We start from the raw sequence: 26,525 nt of genomic DNA on the forward strand, positions 1-26,525 counted from the left end.
ACGAGGGGACGAGGCTTGAAGAGAGCGAGGGCGGGACCTGGGGCGGTAGGAGGGGCTAGGGGCGGAGCCTTGAGAGAGGCGGAGCTTAAGAACTGGGAGTAAGGGCTGCAGAGGGCTCACTGGGTAAGAGCACTCTGCTTTTCCAAAAGACCCGGATTCAATTCCCAGCGCCCACATGGCAGTTCACAGCTGTCTGCACCCTCACACAGATCTGCATGCAGGTAAAACACCAAGCCACATAAATAAAATAAATTACAGAAAAAGAACTGGGAGCCGTACAGTAAGAGCCATGGGCAGGGCCTAAGGCTGGCCCTGAGGAGGGAAGGGTGTGAGTGGGTGAGGGGTCTGAGGGGCTGAGGGTCCGAAGGTCTCTGAGGTCCGACCTGGAGAGAGGCGGGGCCTGTGGAAGCTCTCAGAAAACAGGACCTGAGTGGGGGGGGGGGCGAGGGGGCAGGGCCTGGGGCGGGGCCTGAGTTGGGATGGGGCGGGGCTTGGTCTGGGGAAGGACAGGAGGGATGCCCTGTGCAGGAAATGGAGCCTTGTTGCTTCCCTACATCATCAGGAAGATGAGGGCGGTCTGAGGGGCGTATCTGGGGAGGTAGATCTATGCTCACCGGGAGCGTGGAGGATTGCAGCCGCCCCTGGAGGAGAGAAGTAGCCCAAGATGATGAAGGGTAGTGACTGGTCTGAGAAGGGCGTGGTCATCGGAAGATGGGGCTTAGGTCGTGCTAGGGCGAAAGAGAAGATGGGGGGGTCTTGTAATTAGAGCAAGGCTGACGCTGCGGAAGGAAGGGGTGTGTCTGGCACGGGAGAAAGGCGGGGTCGATGGAGACGCTGGGCCTGGCCATGGCCAAGGATAAGAGGGATCCCGACCTGGCCGGGTTGCAGGGTGCCTGGGTAATCATGAGGCGATTGCAAGGAGGGGCGGGACTTGGGAGGGGCGGACCCTGGCCTAAGGTGTGTGTCCAGTCATGGAGGGCGGGGCGAGTAGCGTGTGGGCGTGGCAGTACACGCGTGTGGGCGTGGTTGAGGGTTGCACACCCTGGTGAGAGAGGGTACAAAGTCTCTAAGTTTACAGAACCCGTCCCTACAGCATCCCTTTCCCAGCCTGAACCTATCTCTCTGCCTTCCCATCGTATGCTCCCGCTCTGCCCTCAGGCCCAACGCTCAAATCACCTCTCCTCCTGTATCTCCTGCTCGTACCCCAGGGATGCACTCAGCACTCGGGAGGCAGAGGCAAGTGGATCTCTGTGAGTTCAAGGTCAGCCTGGTCTACAGAGCGAGTTCCAGGTAAGGCTCCAAAACAATACAAAAAAACCCTGTCTCGAAAAACAAACAACAAAAAAAAGAATTCTGCACTCCCATGCCTCAGCAATTTTTTTTCTTTTGTTAAGACTGTGTCTCCCAGGGGCTGGAGAGAGAGCTCAGTGGATGGCTCTGAGGACCCAGGTTCAATTCCCAGCATCCACATGGCAGCTCACACTGTCTATAATTCCAGTTCCAGGGGACTTGACACCTATGGCAAAACACCAATGCACATAAAATAAAGATTAAAAAAAAAAACTGTGTCTCCCATGCTGGGCTACAAAGAACCCTCCTGTCTCATCCTGCTGAGTGCTGGCCTGACAGGCATGTGTCACACCCGGCTGTCTTCCTTTCTTCTCTCCCTTCCCTTCCTGTTTAGGATTCCATGGAGCACAGACCACCTGAAAGAGAGATTTTAAGACACTGCAACCACCACAAGCCCAGACTCTGCCCTGAAAGGGGGTAACTACCAGAACCCTTGAGCCTTTCACCCATTTAGGCTTCTGAGCTGGTGACCCATTGTGAAACCCCAAGTAGGTAGAGGCAGCCTTATCAACACAGCAAGTTCCAGAAAGTCAGCTTGGAAGAGCAACTCCTTCAGGTAAAAGTAAACACTAGCAAATGTGGGGCTCGCTCCTCCCACCCCAGCACTCAGAGGCTGAGGAAGTAGGATTAGGAGTTCAGGGTCAATTTACCTATACAGCAAAAAAGGCCACCCTGGGCTAACTGTGGTTCAAACTAACAAAACAAAGTATGGTCAAGTGCAATGGAACACAGTAGGTGCTCAGACATTTTGTAAAATACCCAGGAGACAATACTGTGCAAACTGACAGACACTACCTATTGTGAACAGTGAATTAATTATCCGTGTGCCAATCTCTGCAATCCCATGCTCTGGGGATGAACTCTTGCCCACCTAAGGTCCGTTTTGAGAACTCTGGCCCCAGCTGCGCCGTAAGCAGCTCAACCACACTGGTAGAAAGGCCCATAGCTTGCACACCCTCCACACGTGCCGCCCAGTCAATGGTGTCCATATGTGTGCACAATTCACACTCATCCAGATTCAACCCACATGTTGGATACAGAGCTCGCCTGGAGGCAAGCAAGAAAGCATGCCTGGGGACGCCCACTCAGGTCAGTAGGCTCACGATGCCTCAGTGGTCAGGACCACGTGGCAGAGGGCCAGCCGGTTCGAAGGTCACAGATGGGTGTGAGCCACCCTGTGGGCACTGGGAACCTAACTGGATCCTCTGCGAGAACGGCTGGGCTCTTAACCCTGAGCCACCGAGATCTCTACCCCCTCATTTTTTTGTCTGTTTTACAAGATGTTTTAGGCCACTTGTGATGGCACACACCTACCATCCCAGAGCTCTGGAGGCTAGGTAGGAAAAGAGCTACTTCATTCAAGGCCAGCCTGGTTCATGCAGCATCCTTCCAAGAAAGATGAAAAGAGAGCAAGGAGCAGGCGGGGGCTCGGCAGGTACAGGTGCCTGTTGCCCAGCAACCGAGTGTGATCTTTGCAACACAGGCGACAGGAGGGGACTCTTGCAAATTGTCCCTCAGTCCTACACACACACACACACACACACATACACACACACACACACACACACACACTGTGGCATGTGCCCTCACTCGTCATTCAACATAGAGACAGACAGAAGGTAGACACAAGCTGGGTGGTGGCGCACACTCACGAGGCAAAGGCAGGTGGATCTCTGTGAGTTCAAGGCCAGCCTGGTCAACAAAGCTACACGGAGAAACCCTGTCTTGAAAAATCAAAAAGACGGAGGAGGAGGAGGATACTAAAAAGTCCATTTTGGAGTGTAAGGCCCACCCTGGTCCACTTTGACATTACCCGAATCTGATCATAATCACACTGACCAAAGAACAAAACAAAAAACAAAACACTTCCAAGTGAACCCCCACTCTGAACTACCAATGGGAAGGACATTGGGACAAGGACACTACTCATTAAAGGGTTTTGTTGCTGGTGGTTACAATCTTAGTTAATCTGTGTGTGTCCACACACGTGTGGATGTCTGTCACATGAACGTATGGAGGTCAGCAAACAACTGTGGGAATCAGCTCTCCTTGTCTGTCTTGTAGGCTCCAGGCATCAGTCGGATTCCAGCGTGGTGGCAGGAGCCTTTGTCCACCGAGAAATCTTCCCAGGCCCTTAGGGGTTTTCTCTTTGTTACCCAGAGATGCAAATGCAAATGAACTGCCACAGACTAAACCCTCTCAAGGCCATCAGCAGGTGGACCGGTTAGCATGTGGTCACACAGCAGTAGACATGACATTCTAGAGCCTTGTGGGAGGGGCCAGAATGTCCAGGGGGACGCAAGGTGGAAGGCCACAGCTTGGTGTCAGGAGTGCACAAGGGACAGCAGTGCAACAAGGAAAAGGAAGGGACCCCAGCCCCTGTTCGTCCATTGGGGCCTCCACAGAGCGAAGCAGCCAGATGCCATGGAATTTGAGGACAGGCTGTGTGTCTGTTCCTGTAACAGTGAGAAATAGACCTTGCAGAGCCATGAAGACAGGCCAGGGTAGGGGCTGCCTGGGTGAGTTGGTAAGAATTGAACCACAAAGATCTGTAGGGATGTTCTGGGTAACACGGGAAAACTATTTACAAAGACCCCTTTGCTGGGTGCTGACTACAGAGGAGTCCTGTCACAGGCTCTGACCTGACGTGCCCAAAGCCATTTCCTCAACACTGCAAGGAAGGGGGAAGAAAGCTCATCTTACTTCTTCATTTATTGTGTGTGTTCACCAGAAAGGTTCATGCCTGTGCACTGTTTGGTTGACAGGGGTCAGCCTTGAGTGTCATTCCTCAGGAGATGTCCACTTGTTTGTTTTTAAGATGGGAGGGCTACAGCGACTATTGAGATCTTAATACACTCACAAAACCTTGCCCCTGAATTCCAGAATATTTGTGAAATATATTCTAATGCAAAATGTAAACCCATAGCATGCATAGTGGTCAATGACAAAGGCCACTCTGGATGGTGACAGCTGCACCAAGGCAGCAAGTCCCTTAGCGGGGTCAAGGATGCCTAAAGACACGATGCCATCTCTGCTAATAAGAGTAGAAGATATTCTAGAATGTTTTCCAGAACATGGCACTATTTTGAGAACACTGTAGAAAAGTCCAGAATGAGCCAGGCGTTGGTGGTGCACGCCTTTAATCCCAGCACTAGGGAGGCAGAGGCAGGCGGATCTCTGTGAGTTCGAGGCCAGCCTGGTCTACAAAGTGAGTTCCAGGACAGCCTCCAAAGCTACAGAGAAACCCTGTCTCGAAAAACCAAAAAAAAAAAGAAAGAAAAGTCCAGAATGTTCCAATACATTCCAGGTGGATGTGATGTAGACAGCCCTAAGAAGTGCCAGAAGGAGCCCATGGGAAAGCGAAGGAGCCACAGAGGCTCCATGGGGAGTGGGGCGGGGCAAAGAGAGTGTCGACAAAGATGTATTGAGAACGGATTCCTCAGTGTGTGGGACACAGCTGTGACCGAGACACCCAGCATGTCACATCTGGCAGAGGGACCATTCATTAAACCAATCATCACAGAAGTGAGGAAGCGGCGGCTTAATTGTCAACATGATAACAACTGTAGTTGAGACATTTTAACACAGGTTTCAGGCCAGAGCTGGAAGGCTTGGGAGATTCTTTTAGGCCAAAGAACTCATCAGGAGTGCACAGGGAACAGCCTTCAAGGCACAAGGAACAGCCCTTGTGGGGCCAAAAGGCAGCTTTAGTGTGGGAATCTGACCTTTGCCCTCTGTTCCCTCCAGGGGCCATGAGTCCCATCTTTCTCTCAGTGTGCAGGGTGTCCTTGTTGTGCCAGCAAAACAGCAAAACCTGGTTCCCTTCCTACCTAGCCCTGACAACAGAGCTACCCCATGCTGCTCGGTCGCCAGAGAAGTGGGATGCTGGTTCCCATGGCAACCCCCTGCTACCTGGACACATGGGTGCTCTGCAGCTTGCCCTGAGCCAGCCAGACACCACCTGATCTGCATGCCACACCAGCTGGCAGAACAGAACCGTGGGGACCACTGAGGAAACAGGCTTCAGGGGCTGCATCAAGTCTGGACGTCAGCCGTGTGGCCTCACAGCCTCCTCTCCTGGTAGAAACCGGTGGCTAGTAACCAGCCCGCAGCCCCAAGATGTCCCAGCTGCTCCTGAGGAGTGGCAAATCCCCTAACCTGAGTTACCATGCTGAGGACAGGGCGGCAGCAGTCAGAGCACTGGGAGCACTGAAGAGAGACTCAGAGTAACACAGGATTCAAACTGGACCAAAGGGCTGGGGCCTGCACCGTCGGTAGAGCGCCTGCCCTGCACTCATGTGCAGCCCAGGGTTCTGTCCCCAGCGCTTCACAAACACACCTGTCATCCCGGTACTTGGGAGGTAGAGGCGGGAGGATCAGGAGTTCCAGGTCGGCCTGGGCCACAGATGACAGGGAGCTAGGGTTGACTGGAGATTCCCAGATTACATCATGGGAACCTTGCGGACACAGCTGTACTGTCACACAGCACCCCCTGTGACAGTAGAATACAGGGGACAGTCGTGTCTAATCAAGCTTTTTTTTTTTTTTTTTTGTCTAATCAAGCCTTTTCTTTTCCAGGTAGGACTGGAGAGAGACTGGAGGGGCTCTGGGGTTGCCATGGAAACCAGGCAAGCTCCAGAGGCGAAGGGTCAAGCATGGGGATGGGAGAATGGAGAGGGAGCCTAGAGGTCCCTTTGGTGAGAGAAGCTGGAGGACTAGAACTGGGCTAACTGGTTAGAGGAGCCGCTTTGGAAGACAGGAAAACCATGGTTCCCAGCGCTAGGGAGAGAGTGGGTGTTTCGATTGTGAGTAGAGCACTACTCCAACGAGGCCCCTCCAGCTGTGCACATAGTGCCTGCTCCTGAGGGTACACTCAATGTCACATGGCACAGCCCAGTCACCTCAGCACTCAGACTGAGGACGGAACATTGACAGGTCTAAACCAGCTTGAACTGCATAACTAAAAAGCAAACATACAAAAGCAATATAATACAGCAGGCTCAACCATCCTCTTTTATTCACTTTATTTAAAGGTTTACTCCTCATCTCCTCCCAGAAGGGAGTTCCCACCACTCCCTTTTGTGGGGCTGGGTCTCCAGAGAGAAATGGAAAGAGCTTTAGCAGAGGGGAACCCCTGAGACCTCAGCCCCCAAGTGAGGACACAGAGGAAGGATAAGAAAGGCAACACAGACAGAGTTCACAGCAAGAGCTTGTGAGAAAAGCAAAAGGCAGCTCCAGAGAAAGCCAGGCAGTGTGGGTGGAGAGGCCAGATCCCACCCTCCCCACCTAGTCAGGGTCCCCTGTCTCAAGGGGACTGAAGGGTGTGCTGGCAAGAGAGGGGAGGATTGGGGGGTGGTACGTGAGGCCAAGGCTGGTCCTCACCCTGACCTTGGGCTTCAGGCTGCAGAGCGAACAAAGGGACCCCCGCACTTGGCAACAGTCCGAAGACTACAGCGTTGTCAAATCTAGCTTCAACTTGTAGGGCGGGGGGCTGTCCTCACAGGCAGGCGATGGGGGAGGGTACAAAGGCCACTCTGACTCCACCAGGAGACCCCTGTGTTGCTCTGAAGTCAGAGGCTGTAGGGATGGGGCAAAACACCCTCCTCTGGCTTACTAGGGCGAGCAGGGTTCCCCAGCAGGCAGCCCTAGGCTTCCGGCCCTGTTCCCAGCCCCCACCCCCAGCCGCTGCTCACCTGGAACTTGAGGTGCTGGCCAGGTGTGGTGACCAGGGTACAGCAACTCAGCCACAGCATGACCAGGATGGACAGGAAGAGACAGCAGAACAAGACCCACCGAGGCAGACCCGAGCGCCTGTCCAAGGGCAGGCATTGCTCAGCTGTGACACCTCGTGTGGTCACACCCAGCCCAGCCCTGCCCCATCCACAGGCACCCACCGGGCCATGCAGCTGAAGAAGTCATTCTCCTGCTGGTCCTCAGGCTCCACCCTGGCCTTGCTGGTCTTCACTCGGGTCTTAGCTCCCCTCATGGTGTCCAAAGGGCCTAGGGGGTCTAGAAAGGGAGGGGCCACTCAGCTCACCTGGTAAGGAGTGGGAAGGGAGGCCAGGACTTGGGCAAGAGGATGTACAGGGCTGGAGAGGAGTTGTGAGGGACCCTGGGAGACGAACTACAGAGCCTGGAGATTGACTAGGAACCCTGGGACACTGTGGAGCCCAAGGGACTAGTCACGGAGCTGCCGCAGTCTTACCCATGTGCACCTCCAGGGCCTCCGGGCGGGACCCCCTCCAGGTCACCTCCACTCGCTGCAGTCGGCTCCCTTGGACTGCAAAGCTCTCTACCACAGGCTGGGTCTGAGCAGGGAATGAGATGTCACAGAGAGACACGCATTTGAGTCCCAGCAGGTGCATCTCAGACCCAACTGGGCTGGAGTTCCCTGTCCAGGTGGCCCTATACTTGCTTGGGGTCAGGTAGGAGAACACAGTCCCATGGGCCTTAAGCTCTCTGATAACCTCCAGGGATATAAAGATGCCCAGGCCAAGGACACAGAATTGTTGACTAGCTAAGACGGTCATGTGACCCAACCAGCGGGAACCACAGTAAACTCAGGTAAAACCCAAAAGCAGGGCAGGTAAGATGCCCAATGAATACAGGTGCTGCCGCCAACCCTGACAGCAGGGTTCTGTCGATGGAACCTACATGAACACGATGGTGAGAACAGATTTCCTAGGTGTCACCAGGAGGTGACTACTGGACGGTTCGCCCTGTCACAACGGTCTCACCTGGAACACCACCACCTTCCGGTTGTCTGTTTGAAGGGAGTATGTCCACGTGGAGGACACGAAGCCCTGGGCAGAACTCATGAGGTCGCTGCAGAGTGTGGAAAATAATTCCAGCAGGGACAGAGACCCGCTGGGTGGTTCCAAAGCCATTTTCTGGAAAAGGGAGACCCAAGGCAGAAATGTCAACAGACCCATGCCTCTGGACCAAGCGCAATTACACTAATTGTTTGGGAGTAAAAGTTCAACGTCCAGCAGAGACCCCTGCCTTCCAGTGGGTTAGCTGGGCGTTCTGAGGCCCTCAAGGGAAGGAGCCGCACCATCCTATCTGATGTCGGGGCTCACCTGCTGTCCCAGCTGGGTCTTAGGTTCAGGGGTGTGGCCCCAGCATCCCTCACTGCAGGCCCGTTGCTCTGCTGCCTTCACATAAGCCTCAGTGCAGGCTGTGGGCCAAAAGATGGCGTCACTGGGGCCACTTCCCAGGGTACCTCTGCCACAGTCCAGGAGCACCCAGCCCGGGAGGACTCACCTGCTTCGCATTCCGTCTCTGTGGCATTGGTCCTAGAGCTCCTGGCCACGAATCGGCAGATGGAGAACAGCCGACAGCCGCGCTCACAAGCACTGATGAGGACTGCCTTGTTATTAGAGGGGCCCTCTGCCTCAGGCTGGGAAGGGAGACAGGGACTCAAGCAAAGGGCCTTAGGGAAGAAGGCTGGGGTCTCCTAATAGTCCAAGAGACTGAAGAGAGGTTGTGGGGAGGTAGGGTTGTCATGCGGAGGAGGAGGTCTCTGAGAAACAGAAATCGGCTTTCTAAGCAGACTGGATAGTGAAGGTCCTGGTAGGAGAGGACCCCAGAAGCCCCCAGGGTGGAGGCTGAAAGGAAGGAGAGGACCCCAGAAGCCGCCAGGGTGGAGGCTGAAAGGAAGGAGAGGACCCCAGAAGCCGCCAGGGTGGAGGCTGAAAGGAAGGAGAGGACCCCAGAAGCCGCCAGGGTGGAGGCTGAAAGGAAGGAGAGGACCCCAGAAGCCGCCAGGGTGGAGGCTGAAAGGAAGGAGAGGACCCCAGAAGCCGCCAGGGTGGAGGCTGAAAGGAAGGAGAGGACCCCAGAAGCCCCCAGGGTGGAGGCTGAAAGGAAGGAGAGGACCCCAGAAGCCCCCAGGGTGGAGGCTGAAAGGAAGGAGAGGACCCCAGAAGCCGCCAGGGTGGAGGCTGAAAGGAAGGAGAGGACCCCAGAAGCCGCCAGGGTGGAGGCTGAAAGGAAGGAGAGGACCCCAGAAGCCCCAGGGTGGAGGCTGGAGGGAGGAGAGGACCCCAGAAGCCCCCAGAGTGGAGGCTGACAGGGAGGGCTTCTCAGATACCAAGAATTGTAGTTTTGGGGACAGATTGGGGCAGAAAGGAGAGAAGGGGTGACAGAGGATGGGACACCCACTAATCCTTGCACACCGCGGGAGGGGTGCTTCCTAGGAGGAGATCTCAGCCTCCCTTTGGCATATCACCCCTACACAAACACACTAGGTGTCAATTGAGCTCTCCCCGGAAGGACAGTTCTGAGACACCCCTCCCCCTTCAAGCCACCCTCATTGCAGGCACCCCCACCTCCTCCCCCTCCTGAAGAGCCTGCATCTACACTGCTTACCACTTCTAGGGACTATCTGGCTCCTATCCAAGGTTCTCGCATCCCTCCCCTACTTAAGGAGCCCCCATCTCAGGTCTCTCCTCCTTGCAAGGACCTCTCCCACACCGGAGGTTTCCCCATCCAGACCCCTCCCCCTCCCAGGGACCCCAGCCTCCAGCATACCAAGGACTCGCATCCCCTCCCCCTCGCGAGGGTCCGCCACTCACGCCACTCCCCGTCTCCAGGGGCCGAATTCCCGGGCACACGTCTCTTACCTGAACCGGTGGCGGGCCAGGGTGGCGCTGGCGACACCGCTGCTGGCATCTCTGCGTGTCCCCGAGCTGCGGGGCGAAGGGGTCGCGCGCTGGCGCGGGGGCAGCCGGCGAGGCCAACAGCAGCAACAGGAGCGGCAACGCTACCGCAGCCATGGCCGAGCGTGCGCAGCGCGGGCCCCGAGTGCGGGTGACGGGATGCGGGACTCGGCGTTGACGTCACTGAGCGAGGCAGCCTGGGAAGCGGGGGGGCTGCGGCGAGCGGGGCGGGCAGGTGAATCCCCACCCTGGTCTGGGCCACCTTGATGCTCCTGACCGGGCGTCTCTGCCTGGACTTGGACCTGTCGGGCAGGGACTTTAAGGAGGGCCTGGCCAGACAGGGTGACACTCGGGCAACCCAGGGATGGAGGCCAAGAACGACCAGGCCAGGGAACAGACAGGATCCTTAATCACGGAATTAAATAAGGGGGGAGCAGATGGATGGAGGAGGTGAAGGGAGGAGAGAGGGGACCAGAAGGATGAAGGCTTCGGCCTGGGAAGATGGGGTGGGATAAGGAGACGGGACTGGAAGATGGGGGAGGGGAGAGGGGGAGATGGAAGGAGCGAAGGAAGACAGTGGGGGAGGAGGGGACCATGAGGTGGTTGAGGACCAGGAGGAGGAGGGGTGAGGCAAAGACTTCGAATGGAGGGAAGGAAGTGAGCAGGGGGCGCGAGGGGGGACACAGGACCACCATAGGGCCGGAGCCAGAGTGGATTTAAGCCCAGGAGGCGCGGAACCCAGCGGACCACGAGCCACAGTCGGCCTGCTTCGGGGACACTCGTAGGGAGATACCTTCTGGGCAGCTGCCTCCTCCAGGAAGTCCTCGGTGACCTTCAGGGCTCAACACTAGGGTGGCCTCCCTCCATTCCAGCGCTGTGCCGACTTGAGAGAAACTAGCGTCTCCCTGCGACTCGGAGACCCCCACCCCAGTGAGCAAGGCCTCTGGGTCACTCACTCTTCCAGTCTGATGGGAATCGAGGCAAACAGGGACACTGAGGCCTCCGTCTTGGATTGGGAGGTCTCCCCAGCTCTCCCTCTCCAGGAGCCGAGGCGGGGGCTATAAGCCCCACTGGCCTCGCTGGCACAGGTGCCGTCGGCCCGCGAGCCCCGTCGCTGCGCCCCAGCAGACGAGGAGGCCGCTTGTAGGGTCGTCGGGTCACACGGAGCCGCAGGTTCCGGCCGGGAGGAGGGGCTGGCGCGCCCGGGTCCCCGCCGGCCGCTCGCTTTCATCTCGGCAGCCCCGGCCGGCCCCCACGTGGCTTAATCAGGCGCGGCTGTGCCTGGAGGACCTGAACATCTGGATCCCGGCGCGGCCTCTCCCCCGCCCCTCCCGGGCTGGGCCTCCCTCCCAGCACCGCACCCCGGGCAGTCCTGCGCGCGGGGACCCCAGCTAGCCCCCCAAGCTGTACGCCTGGCACGCGGAAAGGCTGAGGCAGGAGGATCGCTGCGAGGTCGCACCAAAGTGAGTTCTAAGTCGGCCTGGCCACAGAGTGAGACCCTAGCTCAATAAACAAAACACAAAGTGTGTTTCCCCATTTACAGGTGGGAAAGCTGGCATCCGGACGCCTGGGCAGAGCCGGAATTCAAGTTCACACTTGTCATTTGCAGAGTCCCGGGCACTTAACCCTTCCGCAATTACGGTCCTTCATTCATTTCAAACAAACACTGCTTTCAACAAAGATCTTCTTGCCACGACTCTTTTCTTTTCCTTGCAAACACCCTATAGGGTAGGGCTGCCCCCTTCCAAATTAGGTCATCGGGACTTGGAAAGGCACAAGGGATGGGCCTCGGTGACAGGATACAGGGGAGAGGCTGCCAATGTGGAGAGAAGGGGGCTTAAGAGCCGGGCCTGGCAGTCTCAAAGCGGAAGGCTGAGGCAGGAGGATGACCAAAAATCTGAGGCCAACTTGGGCTACATGAGACCTTGTGTGTGGGGAGGGGGCGTCGGTAATCGTGCAAAAGAACATCCCGTACTTTTTGTAAATGGAGAAACTGAGGCACGAAGGGTTAGGTCGCAGTTCGGAGCGCCCCTGGGCTGAAAGTAGTATTTGTTGGTTCCAGCCCCCCCTTTCGGCTCCTCGAGGCCGCTGGGGGGAAGCGGAAGAGGACTTGACCCCGGCCCCCCAGGTGAGCCCGGCCGCCCCTCCTGGCGTTCCCGGGGGAGCTGGTCCAGGTGAGGGGCGGGCGGCCGGCGGGCGGCCGGGGTCGGATTTCAGGAAATCCGCCGACATTCCTTCGGGGCTTAAGAGGGAAAGTTAACTCGCCGCCGCCCCGCACCCCCCCTACTTCCTACCCCCCGGGGCGGCGAGGCCGGGGGCGGGGGGCGCTGTCCGCGTGAATCAGCGTACTCCGGCGTCCGGGAAGCAGCTACCCGGGTCAGGGCGTGCCGCAGACAAGCGCCCTTTGTCCCTGGCCGCCCTCTGCACGACACTACTGACCCCCACCCCCAGGCCGAGTCAAGCCCGACGAGGCTGGGTGGCGCCGCGGCTTGCTGACTTGGGGAAGCTACGGAAGGAGGGGGTGCGATGCGCCCCCAAACAGCTGACCGTCCTGGGTGTAGAGGACAAGGACCCCAGGCGTGGTGGCCCAGAGCTCCCGGGCTGGGACCTCCTCACATCCATCTCTAGGACGTAAGTTGCAGCACACACAATAAAATTGAGGTGTAGCATCCCCAGTGTTTACACTGAGGCACCGGGGTGGAGAGGAAGCCTGGGGTATCCACAGGCCCCAAACCAGACAATCAGACCTTCAGTACCCCATTACCCAGCGCACCCCAGGTACAGGCTGGAGGGGCGGTGACCCTGGAGGGATGGTCGGGTCACAGGGCATGGGTCGCAGCCCTGCCCCCCTCAGGCAGGTTCTGTTACTCAGAGTCCCCCAAATCGTTGAGTGGTTTTCATCTGGGAACCCAAGGCTGGAGGAGTCACCCTGATTTACACCTGCCTTGCTCCTCCACAGGAGACCCTGGGTGAAGAGCCCTTCCAGCCGCCCCCTCTTACATTCCTAGTCGCCTTCAATGACTGGGTCAATATTTGTCAGGAGGTTCACCAGTCTGCCTTCCTTTCCTGAGCAGAGAGCTGTGCTGGGGAGGAAACAGTTAATTCCGTGGGAGCATGAGGTCTCATACTGCCTTGGCCCAAAGGGTAAAGGTCATCCAGAGGGCAGAGGTCAAAGACCAGAGAGGGATGTGTGCCAGTTTGGGTCACACAGCAAAGTGGAATGTTTGGCCTACTCTGAAACTGTGTCACCTCACTTGCTGGGGCTCTTTTCTGGCTACTTGGAGGGACAGGGTTCTTTTATGATTTTTTTAAATTGTATTTTATTGAACTTTCCTGGACCTCACTGGGCCCAGCATGGGGTCTGGGGCCTTCAGGTATTCAAGACTCAAAAAGCTAAGTGACCCTAAAGCAGATGGTGGCCTATGTTACAAAGACAGTAAGTGGGGACTCAAAATAGTCACCCATGATGGAAGGCTTACAGAGGTCTTGCCGAAGTCACACCCAACGCGCCAGACATTTGCCCAAACAGCCAGCGGGCTGGAGAGGGGCAGCTGGTGCTGGATCGGTGTCAGGGTCGAGCTGGGTCTCCTCCTCTCAGGGTTCCCTCTGCCTGTGGTTAAAACAAAGACAGGAGGGAGGTCCTCCCAGCATCCCAGGGAGGAGGAAAGGCCTGGACCAGGATTGGGGAGGGGGCTCAGAATCTCAGAATGGAGGTGTGTTTTGGAACCGGGGCCAACCGGATTGCTGATGGATTGTCCGCGTGGGAAGAGGGAAAAGCGCTCAGTCACGCAAGTCCCAGGTCGCTGGCTGCAGCACCTGGGCACATGGGGGAAGCTAGGACTTTTCATCCGGGACGAGGGAGGAGGAGTATTCAGGAAAAAATAAAAGTTCTTTGCTCCCAAAGCCTCCCTGAAGCCGAGGTTGGGGAGGGGGTTGGGGGGAGCCATGGCGATGATCCTGGAAATGTGGCCAAGACCCACTACCTCCACATAACCCTGTAGGCCACCTGGCCACATTTCTCAGAGAGGACCAGCAGGCCAGTGGGCCACTTCTGCACCCCACTATGCTCATCAGAGTTAAGGTTTGTTTGTTTGTTTTGGACATTTCTCCTGTCCGTGTTTGATTCTTCCAATGTAAAACTCATAGCTGTCCCCAAATTATCCACTGTGCAAAAGAACTGAGATACACGAGGCCTGGTTTGCCCCCAGAAAAATGACAGTGACTTATGTACCTCCTTTGTCATCTGAGGCTGTATGGGGCACCTTTAAGGAAGGAGCTGTGCCTCCAAGGAAATCGCTGGATGGGCAGAGTTGAGCCCTTTACTTTCGGGGAGCTGTGGCTGGGGGCTGTCACCAAGCCTGTGGAGTGAGACCACCCGGGAACTCGATTTCAAGCGCCACCTTCCCACAGAGACCTTGCAGGCACACCCTTCTCTTCGTGGGCATCCGGATAGGGTGGAGACGAGATGAATGAAGGAGATGAGACGCCAGGGTTGGGCTGGCCCGGGAGGGGTCCCTAAACCCCAAAGAGTGGCCAACAAAAATAACCCAGAGAGAGAACTCGGCGCTCAGTCGGAGGTAACTATGCGTTGCTCGGGGCTGCCCGCGTTACCTGAAGTTGGCGGGCGGCGGCCGTTGTAGCGATTACTCACCGCGTGGCGCACCCCACCCGCGGGCCGCTGAGAGGATTTTTCCGTGGGGGGATGTGAAGAAGGCTAGGAAGAACTCCTTAGCACCGATGTCCTTCTGGAACTAGGAATGCGGGGTTCGGTCCCCATTCCCCAAGGGAACACCTCTCCCTTGTGCCCACGCATAGGGATTCCCTATGCATGCTACCGGACATCCCCAAACCCAGCAGGCGCAGAGGACGGGCGAAGTGGGACGGGAAGCTGGGGACTTGTTGCCTTCCTTTATTTTTTTTCCTGTACGTTCCGAGGCTGCGCACGGAGGATGGGAGACGGAATGAAGACTTCGGGTGGGGACCGGTGGGACCCGTGCGCCCAGGGCGTGGGACTCGGAGGCAACTTGCAAAGCCTGTGTGGAAGGAAGAGGAACTGAAGGGGAGGATGGACGGGTTCAGGGACTGCTCGGTGTGTGAGGGGGGCACGAGCCCTAGAGGGTATGGGGGCCCCGTAAGAGGGATGGGGCGGGGAAGTCGGGGAGGAAGAATTTTGGTAGATTGGGAGACATGCAAAGGCACCAGGGCTGCGAGTCAGGGACCGATGCGGAGTTAGGGGCACAGGGTCCCAGATGACGCGGTGGGAAGCCTGGAACGGGCGGGGCCGGAGAGGGAGGTCCCATGGGCGGGTGGAGAAGGAGTGGGGGCTTCGCGACGGAAGATGGGGTGCTCCGAGGTGGTGTTGGGGCGGAGGCCGGCCGGGTGGGGCGCGCGGTGCCCGCGGGGGGTGGGAAGGCCAGTGCGGGGCCCGCGATTCCCCCCCCAGGGGCCGGGCCGGGGGCGGGGCCGGGCGGGGCGAGCGGCGCATTAGCGCCTTGTCAATTTCGGCTGCTCAGACTTGCTCTGGCCTTCGCAGTCCGCGCCCAGCGACGTGCGGGCAGCCCCAAACCTCAATCTGCACCCCGCAGAGTCGCCCCGGCCCCATCCCTGCGTTGCAGTCACCGCTCGCTGCGCGCCACCCCCATGCCCGCCGGTCGCCCGGGCCCCGCCGCCCAATCCGCGCGGCGGCCGCCGAGGCCGCTGTCCTCGCTGTGGTCGCCTCTGTTGCTCTGTGTTCTCGGGGTGCCTCGGGGAGGATCGGGAGCCCGTGAGTACCGTGCGCTTTGCTACCCACCTCCCCAGGGAGACCAGGATCGGGCGCCCCGGGGGGCAGCCGCGGGGGAGGGAAGAGGGGGCGCGAGCGCCACCTGGACCGTCCCGGAACAAAGGAAGGCAGCCCTCGGGGCGCCCTCACCTGCGGGGCGCACGGTTCCACTACCCTGCGGCCTAGGGATACCCGGTTATGTGCCCGAGGCCTTCTTACCTGGGTCGCCTTTGCGAGGCCGTCCGGCCAAGCTGGTTTTGAGGGACACCGTATTGCCCGGGAATCCTCTTCAGGGTGCTGGGACGCCTCGGGGCGCACACGTCTGCGTCCTGGATCACAGAGCGGAAGGGACGCCTCCCGGGCCGGGGACGCACGCTTGGGTGCATTGGGTTGGGTGCTGGCACGGAGTGGGGTCCCCTCCCCCATGAAGTGATGAGCCCCGCGGCGAGGGTGGGGCGGTATCGGCCCCCCTGTTCTGACCGCCTAGCGTGCGGCCTGGGGGGGTTGTCCCCCGGGACGTGCCTCTCCGCGGGGCCGGCGCCGCCCCCTCCCCCCTGCAACGAACCCCACGCTTTGGGACCCTCGAAGTCCCCTCCATCAATGGGGCTTACAACCAGTCTCATTCAGGCTGCGCCGGGTTGAAAGCCTGCAGCTACCGAAATCTCAGTGAAAAGGAGCGAGAGCCAGCGTGTCCGGGCACCGCGGGCCCAGACTTCATTGTGTAAGGGGTACCCAGTGGGGATCAGCTGCCGAGAGAACCCCACTGTCGCTGGAGGAACTCCTGGCCTTGGGCCCCATCACCCAACGCACACACTCCGCCAGGATACGTTCTCCACATCCAGACCCTCTCTGGGACACACCCAGAGACACACAAAAGAGCCCCGCTGGCTTGTGTCCCGTCACCCTGCCCTCCGACGCGCGCTGCAGCCCAGATGCGTATTCGCACACCATCGCGGCGCTTGCATTCCAACCTCGACACACACACACACACACACACACGCACGCACGCACGCACGCACGGTCCCACATTCATTCCACAGTGGAGGCAACACCGGGGCACGCATTTGGCTGAGTACGCTGGAGGACTTTTCTACTCTCTGTACCCCATCTGAGGACACAGGCCACACCTCTGGGGCACCACGCTGCGTTGCTGCTTTGGGGCTAGTAGCCTGTGTTGTTTGGCTGTGGACACCCCTCTCCAGAAATGGACCCACACTCCAGCTTGCCCAGGGCGTCTGGGCAGGTGATGGGGTGACAACCTGGAGCCTTTCTAGGGTCCCTCTGCCAGGCTGCAGGTAGTCTTTGAATGCCACCAGTAGCGCCAAGCTTGGTTTCCGGGCGAGCTGCAGAGCAACGGCAAGGGTGGCAGGGTGGGGGTGGCGGTGTGTTTTTCCTTTAAGGGGAAGAGAAATTAAATGAGGTTCTCACACCTCTGCAATCTGTTTGTACTTACGGTGTGGTGTGCCTTAGCACCTGACCGGCCAGCCGCAGGTCGTAAAAGTGTGCAGGTACCAGCGGGACAGGAGATGGCGACCCCTGGGGGATGGCTGGGATGGAGGCCACCTTCCCGCTGGCCTTTCAGGGAAGCTCACACTTTTTCCTTTTAAAACACATGGTGTTCTTTTTAATAACGGCAGCAACTCCGCATTGGGGAAGGGGAAAGTGGCTTGTTTAGGCCCCACTCTGTGAGGAGGAGGGGAGGAGGAGGAGGGTGTCTCCCTCTCCGGGGTTAGGGGCTGCTCTCAGCTGCTTCCCTGCCAAGTTTGACATGTGTGCGCCCCAGTCCCCAGTGTCCTTGGCCCATTGTTCGCGGAAGCCGAGAAGGAGGCCGGAGTCCTCTTGCCTTGGTGCTCCAGGGTGCCGGGCCTGGGCTTCGCCCGTTCCCACCCAGGAGACCGTCTTGGAATCCGGCAGAGGGTGCCAGGTGTACTGAGTACTGCTGAGGCGGGGCTGCACCCTGTTGCCCTGCGGAGAAAGCTTGGGCAGTCCTGTCCAGGCGGGCTTGGCCTTGCTCAACCCTAGCGCCCCCCCCCCCGCGAGCCCCGAAGGGCAGCTGCAGCTGCCGGCGAATCCAGGCCAGGCGGGTGTGGTAAAAGGGCAGTACCCCGCCAGGACCCCCCAGAGAGTCCCCTTCCTGGCCAGACGAAGGCCTAGGAGGAATAGAGGGGTGTGAGCATCACCCAGGAGTGCAGACAGTGGGGTACCGGGGCCGGACAGTGCCTCCCACCCTGTTGAGGGGGGCGCCCAGGCAGGAAGCGGTGGGTGGGCCTGGGTAGAGACGTTGGCACGCCCCAGTTCATGCCGAAGGAATTCTGAATTAGCGGGCGGCTGACTGCCTGGGACCTCCGGGGCGGGCCCCCTGGCCCCCGCCTCCTCCGCCCTGGCCTACTCCACCGGCTCCTTCGCACGGATGCCTAGACCTCCGCAGAGCCCTGGGCCAAGCCCCAAATGCAACTGCGATTGCAGGCTCCAGCAAGACCGCCTCCTCCCAAGACCAAGTTTGCCCTTGAGAAATCGTGCAGAGCCGGGCCCAGAAGCATGTCGGTGCCACCTCACGCATCTGGGGCATGAGGGACCGTCCAGGGCTGCAGTTTAGCTTACTGGGAGCCTGAGGGTGGCGTAGTGATGGTGCTCCTGCAATCCCTGTTCTCCCAGCCACCGCCCAAACCAGGAGTCAGTTTTCCTTCCTAAACGTTGAGAGCCCCGCAGCCTTTCCTAACCTTCCCCTCGCTTCTGCCCCAGGGCCTTTGCACAGGCAGCCTCCGTGCCAACTGTGGCTCCGACTCATCCGCCTCTGCCTCTTGCTCATAAGGCTACAGCCCCAACTCACTCTCGGTTTTTCTCTTCCTCCTTCATCTCTTTTGTTTCTGTGGCATTATTATTTTGCGTGGGGTGGTGTTCAAGACAGGATTTCTCTGTGCAGCCCTGGCTGTCCCAGAACTTGCTCTGTAGACCAGACTGGCCTCAAACTCAGATCTGCCTGCCTCTGCCCCTCCAGTGTTGGTGTGATGCAGCCACCATACCCAGCAAAGACAAGCATTTGATTGTCTTTTTTTTTTTTTTTTTTTCCTTCAAGACAGGGTTTCTCTGCATAACCACCCTGGCTGTCCTGGAATTAACTCTATAGACCAGGCTGGCCTCGAACTCACAGAGATCCATCTGTCTCTGCCTCCTGAGTGTTGGAATTAAAGGCGGGACCCACCAACACCCCGCCCTTATTGTGCATTTATTCCCATGGTGACCTCAGTTCTGTCATACTATAGACTTTGAATGAATGAATGAAACTTGAGTCTTTCTATCCTGAGTGAAGAAGAGGTCTCAGAGAAGTGAATTGAGTTAGGTTTCCTGAGAAGCTGGGAACACTTGAACCCATGGACAGCCTGACTTACCAGCCTCTGGAAGGCTCCTGTGAAACTCCACACACACCTCCCAGCATCCTGCATGGCTGTTATCAGGATGGCCACAGGCCAGGTGACGAAACTGACTCAGAGGGGTTGTAATATGTCCCCGTCCTTCCCAAGGCCTTGCTGTTCCCACTGAGGTCCCAGCTATGAGTAGAGCAGCTGTGGGTGGCCCTAAGGGAGGGCAGACAGGCAGAGAGACTGGAGGCTCCAGGGTTGGTCACCTCCTAAGTAGCATCACAGTGGCCCTGGGGCGTGGGTCTTCCTTCTGCCTTGTGAATTAAGACTACAGGAAAGTGAGGAGGGTGCTTGGGATTGGGTGGGCTGGCTCTGGTGACGAGGGGCAGAGTTGTGGAGGCCTCTGTGTGCCTCTGTGGTGGTCCCTTCGCTCGTGGTCCAGAACACAGGGGCTTGGGTTTGCAGTCTCGGCGTGTGTGCTGGGACCTCAGGCAGGCACGCTGTGAAAAGAAAGGCTCAGTCCCTTCGGCTTACCCTTCAAGGTTCATCCAGCACGATTCACCTCCCCCTCCCGTGACAGGAGCTAGCCCAGGCTAGCATTAAATCTGTCATCCCATACCTTGTCTCGTGAACTAGGTTGACAGACGTGCCAGGTTGGAGCTTTCCTGCCTAGATGTGAGGGAAGGGGCTTGGAGAAAGGAGGGGAGGAAGGGAGTTGGTGAGCCAGGCAGAGCCTGGGTGCTCATGTGTGATCCCAGAGCTCAGGAGTGTTCATGTGTGACCCCAGAGCTCAGGAGTGTTCATGTGTGATCCCAGATCTCAGGAGTGTTCATGTGTGACCCCAGAGCTCAGGAGGCTGAGGCAGGAGGAAGATGGGGATGGCAAGTTTGAAAACAGCCTAGTGTGCATAGTGAGACCCTGCCTCTCAAAGACAGAAGAAAGGAGGAAAAAATCCTATGGGCTGGTGAGATTGCGCAGAGGTTAAAGGCATCTGCCTCCTGACATGAGCTCCACCCCTGGGACCTCCAGGGGGAAGGAGTGGACAGCCCCCCAGCACTAACGTCTACAGTGCTCTATGGAGCACACAGGGAGCTGTAGTAAATTAATAGAAAGTACTTACTTAGATCTGGGTAGGCATTTATGACTTAACTTTTCAAAAAATTATCTTTTGATGTTTTGGTGTCCTGGAAGTATACTTCTTTTCCTTTTTTTTTTTAATTTGGGTTTTTTCAAGACAGGGTTTCTCTGTGTAGCCTTGACTGTCCTGGAGCTTGCTTGTAGACCAGGCTAGCAAACTCAGAGATCTGCCTGCCTCTGCCTCCTGAGTGCTGGGATTAAAGGTGTGCACTGCCACCACTCTGTGGAACTACACACTTTTTATCTTAGCACTTGGGAGGCAGAGGCAGACAGATGTTTGTGAGTTGGAGGCCAGCCTGCTCTATGTAGTGAGTTCCAGGTTCAGACCAGCCAAGGATACACAGTGAGACCCTGCTCTCCTTACCCTCTCAGCAAAAGAACCAAATTATTTTGTTCTTATGTATACACATGTATGTCATAGCATGTAAAAGTCAGAGGACAACTTGTAGGAGTTGGTTCTCTTCCCTCTACAACGTAAGTCCTAGGTTCAAGCTCAGGTCCTCAGGCTTAGCAGCAATCACCTCTATCCGCTGAATTATTTCACTGGCCCCTCATTGATTAATGGGTTGAGTTTTGGGATAGGGTCTCCTGTAGCTCTAGTGGGCACCCAAGAGTTATCTTGCATTTCTGATTCCCCTGCCTCCACCTCCAAGAGCTGCAGCGATGGGCAATCAGCCTGGGACTGGCAAGGTGCTGGGCTGTGGAGGGCATCTCAGAGTTGACATTTAGGCCTCGTTGCTTCTGTTTATCTGTAAAGTGGGTGACTATTAGCACCTCCTCGAGACTTCCTGATCGGGGATGCTCTGTAGGATGAGGGGCTTGAGGTGGGTGCAGCCCATGCCTGACAGGTGTCTTTCTTTGACACTAGACACAGCTGTGATCAGCCCCCAGGACCCCACTCTCCTCATCGGCTCTTCCCTGCAAGCTACCTGCTCTATACACGGAGACACACCTGGGGCCACCGCTGAGGGTCTCTACTGGACCCTCAATGGGCGCCGCCTGCCCTCCGAGCTGTCCCACCTACTTAACACCTCTACCCTGGCCCTGGCCCTGGCCAACCTCAATGGGTCCAGGCAGCAGTCAGGGGACAACCTAGTGTGTCACGCCCAGGATGGCAGCATTCTGGCTGGTTCCTGCCTCTATGTTGGCCGTAAGTGGGAAACCCAGGGACAGGTCTTGGGGAGCAATGACAATTTTGGAGAGTAGAGCATGGGTCCTCTCTTGTGGGGCGGAGCCACAGGCAGACTGGGTTAGCAATGAGATTGCGTGTAGGCTTGGTCACACCCAGGACAGCTCTGGGGACAGCCGGGACTCCACTCTTCAGTGTGTACCCAGCTGCTTTGAAAAGCTCTGTCACCCTTTCTCACAGTCCCCCCTGAGAAACCCTTCAACATCAGCTGCTGGTCTCGGAACATGAAGGATCTCACCTGCCGCTGGACACCGGGCACACGTGGGGAGACATTCTTACACACCAACTATTCTCTCAAGTACAAGCTGAGGTTAGTGCCCAGCCCAGCCTTGCTGTGTGACTTCAGGCAGATACTTGTCTTCTCTGATCAAACATGCTCCTGTTAAACCCCCGAGGCTGAAGAAATCAGGACTAAAGACTAAAAAGGGACTCTCCCGCCTCCACAGGTGGTATGGTCAGGACAACACATGTGAGGAATACCACACTGTGGGTCCTCATTCCTGCCACATCCCCAAAGACCTGGCCCTCTTCACTCCCTATGAGATCTGGGTGGAAGCCACCAATCGCCTGGGCTCAGCTCGATCTGACGTGCTCACACTGGACGTCCTGGACGTGGGTGAGCCCCCGGTGTCGTCCACCTGGTTTTCTGACCCAGGCCCAAGAAGGGCGTTCCCCTGAGACTGCTGAGTCTTCTAGGGGTCTGACCGGCAGCCAGGGTAGTCGCAGGGCTGTGGGTGTCCACAACTCAAGGCAAAGACCTTCCCCCCAAGACAGGCAAGATCCCCCCACTCTGTAGAAAACACCTGGCCTGATTACCCTCCCTCTCAGCAGCCCAGGTGTTCAGGAGGGAGTCCTGGGGGATCCAGGAAAGGGCGCCCAGGTCGGAGGCGCCCCAGGAAGCTGAGGCCGGGAGCTGGGGGGTGAGGGTGGGAGGCAGGAAGTGAATGGTCCCTGAGCAGAACTGGGCCTAATCTAATTAGGGTGTTCCCAGCCCAGAGCAGCCTGGGCCGTTTAACCCTTTCAGGGCCTCGCTGAGGACTCCAGGAGAGATCAGCTCATATTCTCTCCATGGTCCCCCAGAAGGGTTCCTGGGTGCTCCTGGCTTATCCCTCCCCTCCCCCCCACTGCTTGTCTCCTCTTGGCATCCTGAAGTGCCATCTAATCCTCGGTTGTGCCCTGTGGCTGGCAGAGCTGCCCCACTGAAGCTCTTGGTAATTCGCAGGGCAGCAGAAGTGGGCATGACATGGGGTACCTAGGGATGGAGTCAACTAGCTCACCAGGGTGGGGAGAAATATGATAACACCTGTCATCCGGGAGTTCAGGAGGCCCAGGAGGAAGGTCAGCCTGGGCTTCATAAGACCCGAACTCAAAACACAGACAGTAGCTCTAGCAGTCAGCTACTGACGTGGTACCCACAATGGAACTAACGTCCTTACAGGTGATGCTCACAGGTGCTCGCAGCCGCAGCTGGCCAGGTTGCTGCCCTGTGCCCCGAGGGCAGGACTGTGTATGTCTTCCTTCAGAGACAGTCACATTAACTGCTGCTGGCTGTTTCTGGAACAGTAAATGACAGTGGCCTCTCAGGCCGGGTAGACCTGTGATCCAGGAGCACGGCAGCCTGGGTCACAGCACTGGGAGGATCTGTCTCTAGACACTCTCACCAAGCATAGTCCTCAGGGCTGGAACCAGTTGCATGCCTTTAATTCCAGCATTTGGGGAGGCAGAGGCAGAAGGATCTCTGAGTTCGAGGCTAGCCTGATACATATAGCGAGCTCCAGGTCAGCCAGGATAGTGAGGCCTTTTCTCAGAAACAACAAAAAACATCTCCAGTGACCAGGCCTGCTCCACCTCCAGTGACCACGGACCCCCCACCCGATGTGCATGTGAGCCGTGTTGGGGGCCTAGAGGACCAGCTGAGCGTCCGCTGGGTTTCACCACCTGCCCTCAAGGACTTCCTCTTCCAAGCCAAGTACCAGATCCGCTACCGCGTGGAGGACAGCGTGGACTGGAAGGTGCCCGTCCCGCCCCGGGCCCGCCCCTGACCCCGCCCCCCGCATCTGACTCCTCCCTCACCGTGCAGGTGGTGGATGATGTCAGCAACCAGACCTCCTGCCGCCTTGCGGGCCTGAAGCCCGGTACTGTATACTTTGTCCAAGTGCGTTGTAACCCATTCGGGATCTACGGGTCGAAAAAGGCGGGAATCTGGAGCGAGTGGAGCCACCCCACAGCTGCCTCCACCCCTCGAAGTGGTGAGCACCCTCCAGGGCTTGCCCTGCAGGAACCCCAATCCAGCATGTCTTTTTTCCTCTTCCTTCCTTCCTTTCTTCTTTCCTTCCTTTTTTTGATACAGGGTCTCAGGTAGCCCAGGCTGGTCTTGAACTCACCTTGTAGCCAAGGGGGACCTCGAACTCCTGGTCCTCCTGTCTCTGCTTCCAGACAGAGTACTGGGATGATGACCACCACCACCACATTGGTGAGACTAAACCATGTCACACTTCTGGCTCGGGATTCTGTTTAGCCTGTCAGTTGGTGAGGGATGAACAAGAGTGTGATCTACTGTAGCAAAACTGAAAACAGGCTGTTTCACCCAAACACCCCGGAGTCTCTGAAGTCCTTTATAGAACGTTACAGCCAGGCCCTGCGTGGCCCTACAGCAGAGGGTAGCGCCTTTTGTCCCACGCTGATGGAACTCGGTGCCATGTGCCTGTCACGTGGGAGTCTCCACTACTGAGCCACCCCGCCCATCCTTGACATAAGGTAGTCTTGACTGCCTCAGTATTTGGAATCTTCTTGCTTCAGCCTCCTGAGTGCTCAGAAGCCAGGCATGAGTCCCATGAGGCCGGAAGCCAGGCATGAGTCTCTTTCATGAGGGCCCGAGGCTGGCTTCGACTTTTTGACCCCTGGGCGTGCTGTTCCCTTCTATGAAACCTTGTCTGAAATGTCTGCCCTCGGTTTCTCTGTTTGTCCAAGGCTAGTGCCCACCTTAGTATTTTCAGGTAGTAGAGGAGAAGGATTCCATCCCCCACCCCCTTTCATCGGTCCCCCAAGAGGGAGAGGATGCTTTTTCTCCCATGAAGACACGGAAACGCCGAACTCACACAGACACATACACTCAGTTTAGTGACGATGAGATAACGGGGAAACTGAGTCCCCGGGAGAGTGCTGGAGGAAGAGAGGGTCAGAATCAGCCCCAGCAAGCTCTCCAGCCCCCATCCGGGGGCCCCTCCAGGTTCTGGGCTGGGCGGGAGTGAACGCGGTCGGGAGGGGCCAGAGCCTTGGAGCTTTGGCCCTCGCTCGTGCCCAGCACCTGCGATTCTTGCACGGGAGCCAGGAGGCGGCTGTGTCCGCTCGGGAGACTGGGGAGGCCGGGGGTAGGGTGCGGGAGGCGGGGGGAGGCAAGCAGGGGCTGTGGGGGCCGAGGCCGTGCCAGGGCCTGTCAGCGAGTCCCCAGTTTTATTTATGACGTGAAGCCTATGTCCTTATTCTCTGGCCTGCTGGAGGATGGCTGCGCCTGGGGGGTGGGCCCAGGGGCTGGCCTCCCACCTGGCCCTCCCAGCCCACTACGTCACACCCGATCGTTTTCTCAGGCTTATCTTGGGGATCCGCCCCCTTGGGCTGTGCTTGGGGCCTGTCTCACTCAATTTCTGGCCTTTGTTGTTGTCGTTGTTAACACTCTCGTATAATTAAACAACTTTTAAAATTTCTTGTTTTCGTGTTATGTGTGTGCCTTCGTGGGCCTGCGAGCCACAGACACGCGAAGGTCAGAGGATAACTCTTGTGAGCAGGCTCCTCCCACCACGTAGGGCGGGGCTGGTGGCGACCGCACTCATCAACTGAGCCATCCCCCTGTGTCTGTCTCTGTCTCTCCTCTGGATAGTTACAGGTAACCCCAACTGGTTTTGATCTCGCAGCAATCCTGCCTCAGCCTACCAAGTGCTGGCATGAAGACCGTGACTGGGGTGCAGCCCAGGACCTCTGCCTTCCTGTTGTTTTCTTGATCTGGTTCCCATCGTTTCCCTTCCCTCTCTTTTTTCTATTTCCGACCGAATACCCGGTTTTGCCTCCCACTGACCTGAGCCTCCTTGCCCGTCTCCGTCGCTGTGGCGTCTCCATCCCACTGGGTGACGCGGGGGCCCACACCTGACACCCTCCCCAACTTGCTCGCTGCTGCAGGTCTGGTGTGGGAGGCCGCGGTTCCGCCCGCGTGCGCCCCCTGCCGGCTGCGCTCTGACACTGCCGCTCCACTCTCTTTAGAGCGCCCGGGCCCGGGCGGCGGGGTGTGCGAGCCGCGGGGCGGCGAGCCCAGCTCGGGCCCGGTGCGGCGCGAGCTCAAGCAGTTCCTCGGCTGGCTGAAGAAGCATGCATACTGCTCGAACCTCAGCTTCCGCCTCTACGACCAGTGGCGTGCTTGGATGCAGAAGTCACACAAGACTCGAAACCAGGTAGGAAAGTGGAGGCTCGCCTGGGGGTGCGGAATCTGGAGAGAAGTACCCAGGTGTGCATCCTCCACACATCACACTCTTCTTTCCAAGCACAGGACGAGGGGATCCTGCCCTCGGGCAGACGGGGCACGGCGAGAGGTAAGGGGGAGCTGGTGGGTGGGCACTGGAGCAGTCTAGTAGACTCCTTCCCACCTGCAGGTTGCTCAAACGGGAGCTCTCTTCTCATCGCTTACTTAGCGTGTATGAGAACCCACTGCATACCAGCCCCAAGGCAAGCGCTTCAGTGCAGGCCACCAAGGTGCAGAGAGGGATCCGGGCTTAGTGTGCCCTCTTTTCTGCTCTCAGGTCCTGCCGGATAAACTATAAGGACAAGCCATCCTCCTGCAGCTTGCAGAGCCGGAGGCTTTCCCCAACCTGGGCCCCTGTGGACTGTCACTTCGGGGGAACCAGAGAAACAAGGGCTGGGGCAGTGAGCTCCCACAGCCACAGACATGGTCAGCATGATGGTCAACCTTGGGTGTTTCCCAATGTGGGTAGGGTTTGAGCGATGACTTTGGTTACCAGGGCCCTCTAAGAGTCTCTTTAAATAAATGAGCTGTTCAGGCCTGCTGATGGTGTCTGTGTTTG

The 26,525-nt window shown here is 57.7% G+C and overlaps 2 protein-coding genes and 4 long non-coding RNA genes across 15 annotated transcripts; 3 read left to right on the forward strand and 3 right to left on the reverse strand.

Moving 5' to 3' along the window:
• Nucleotides 1–90: 90 nt before the first annotated feature.
• Nucleotides 91–1,450, forward strand: LOC121139167. The gene is made up of 3 exons (XR_005876009.1): nt 91–221; nt 1,159–1,290; nt 1,395–1,450. It is a non-coding gene; the product is annotated as an uncharacterized LOC121139167 (long non-coding RNA).
• Nucleotides 1,451–6,357: 4,907 nt separating this feature from the next.
• Nucleotides 6,358–10,941, reverse strand: Tmem59l (transmembrane protein 59 like). 2 transcript variants are annotated; one of them, XM_021223087.2, is made up of 9 exons: nt 10,804–10,941; nt 9,975–10,312; nt 8,614–8,749; nt 8,430–8,527; nt 8,088–8,240; nt 7,556–7,658; nt 7,245–7,359; nt 7,044–7,161; nt 6,358–6,927 (listed from the first exon to the last, which is right to left on the reverse strand). In XM_021223087.2, the coding sequence occupies exons 2-9, from the start codon at nt 10,125–10,127 to the stop codon at nt 6,799–6,801; spliced, it is 1,005 nt and encodes a 334-aa protein (XP_021078746.1). In that variant the 5' UTR covers nt 10,128–10,312; nt 10,804–10,941; the 3' UTR covers nt 6,358–6,798. The 2 variants fall into 2 exon arrangements, with proteins under 2 accessions (XP_021078746.1, XP_005086188.1); XM_005086131.4 differs by lacking the exon at nt 10,804–10,941 and having other exon boundaries at nt 9,975–10,456.
• A 312-nt stretch (nt 10,942–11,253) lies between these two features.
• On the forward strand, nt 11,254–11,690 carry LOC121139119. Its single transcript, XR_005875971.1, has 2 exons — nt 11,254–11,473; nt 11,554–11,690. It is a non-coding gene; the product is annotated as an uncharacterized LOC121139119 (long non-coding RNA).
• Nucleotides 11,691–12,282: 592 nt separating this feature from the next.
• LOC121139122 lies at nt 12,283–16,292 on the reverse strand. Its single transcript, XR_005875974.1, has 3 exons — nt 15,991–16,292; nt 14,242–15,043; nt 12,283–13,620 (listed from the first exon to the last, which is right to left on the reverse strand). It is a non-coding gene; the product is annotated as an uncharacterized LOC121139122 (long non-coding RNA).
• On the forward strand, nt 15,506–26,507 carry Crlf1 (cytokine receptor like factor 1). Of its 8 annotated transcripts, none has more exons than XM_040742068.1 (9): nt 15,508–15,774; nt 21,136–21,417; nt 21,637–21,766; nt 21,903–22,072; nt 23,287–23,468; nt 23,537–23,705; nt 25,711–25,898; nt 25,994–26,036; nt 26,244–26,507. In XM_040742068.1, the coding sequence occupies exons 1-9, from the start codon at nt 15,651–15,653 to the stop codon at nt 26,255–26,257; spliced, it is 1,302 nt and encodes a 433-aa protein (XP_040598002.1). In that variant the 5' UTR covers nt 15,508–15,650; the 3' UTR covers nt 26,258–26,507. The 8 variants fall into 8 exon arrangements, with proteins under 8 accessions (XP_040598004.1, XP_040598002.1, XP_040598001.1 ...); XM_040742067.1 differs by having other exon boundaries at nt 15,509–15,774; nt 25,989–26,036; XM_013125258.3 differs by having other exon boundaries at nt 15,511–15,774; nt 23,311–23,468.
• On the reverse strand, nt 16,311–24,461 carry LOC121139121. Of its 2 annotated transcripts, none has more exons than XR_005875972.1 (3): nt 23,841–24,461; nt 19,161–19,818; nt 16,311–17,736 (listed from the first exon to the last, which is right to left on the reverse strand). It is a non-coding gene; the product is annotated as an uncharacterized LOC121139121 (long non-coding RNA). The 2 variants fall into 2 exon arrangements; XR_005875973.1 differs by lacking the exon at nt 16,311–17,736 and having other exon boundaries at nt 19,242–19,630; nt 19,750–19,818.
• Nucleotides 26,508–26,525: the final 18 nt, after the last annotated feature.

Source organism: Mesocricetus auratus, unplaced genomic scaffold (genome assembly GCF_017639785.1).
Source record: "Mesocricetus auratus isolate SY011 unplaced genomic scaffold, BCM_Maur_2.0 Super-Scaffold_6731, whole genome shotgun sequence".
In the NCBI taxonomy this organism is placed as follows: domain Eukaryota; kingdom Metazoa; phylum Chordata; class Mammalia; order Rodentia; family Cricetidae; genus Mesocricetus; species Mesocricetus auratus.

What these genes read in the sequence shown, in the direction of transcription:
- Crlf1 (XM_040742067.1), top strand. Translation starts at nt 15,651, where the DNA reads ATGCCCGCCGGTCGCCCGGGCCCCGCCGCCCAATCCGCGCGGCGGCCG. An exon ending in TCTCTCAAGTACAAGCTGAG is followed by an intron (nt 21,767 to 21,902) that starts GTTAGTGCCCAG and finishes CCGCCTCCACAG; the next exon opens with GTGGTATGGTCAGGACAACA. An exon ending in CACACAAGACTCGAAACCAG is followed by an intron (nt 25,899 to 25,988) that starts GTAGGAAAGTGG and finishes CTTCTTTCCAAG; the next exon opens with CACAGGACGAGGGGATCCTG.
- Tmem59l (XM_021223087.2), bottom strand. Translation starts at nt 10,127, where the DNA reads ATGGCTGCGGTAGCGTTGCCGCTCCTGTTGCTGCTGTTGGCCTCGCCG. An exon ending in AGACCCAGCTGGGACAGCAG is followed by an intron (nt 8,241 to 8,429) that starts GTGAGCCCCGAC and finishes TCCCTTTTCCAG; the next exon opens with AAAATGGCTTTGGAACCACC. An exon ending in GGCCCTGGAGGTGCACATGG is followed by an intron (nt 7,360 to 7,555) that starts GTAAGACTGCGG and finishes CTCCCTTTCTAG; the next exon opens with ACCCCCTAGGCCCTTTGGAC.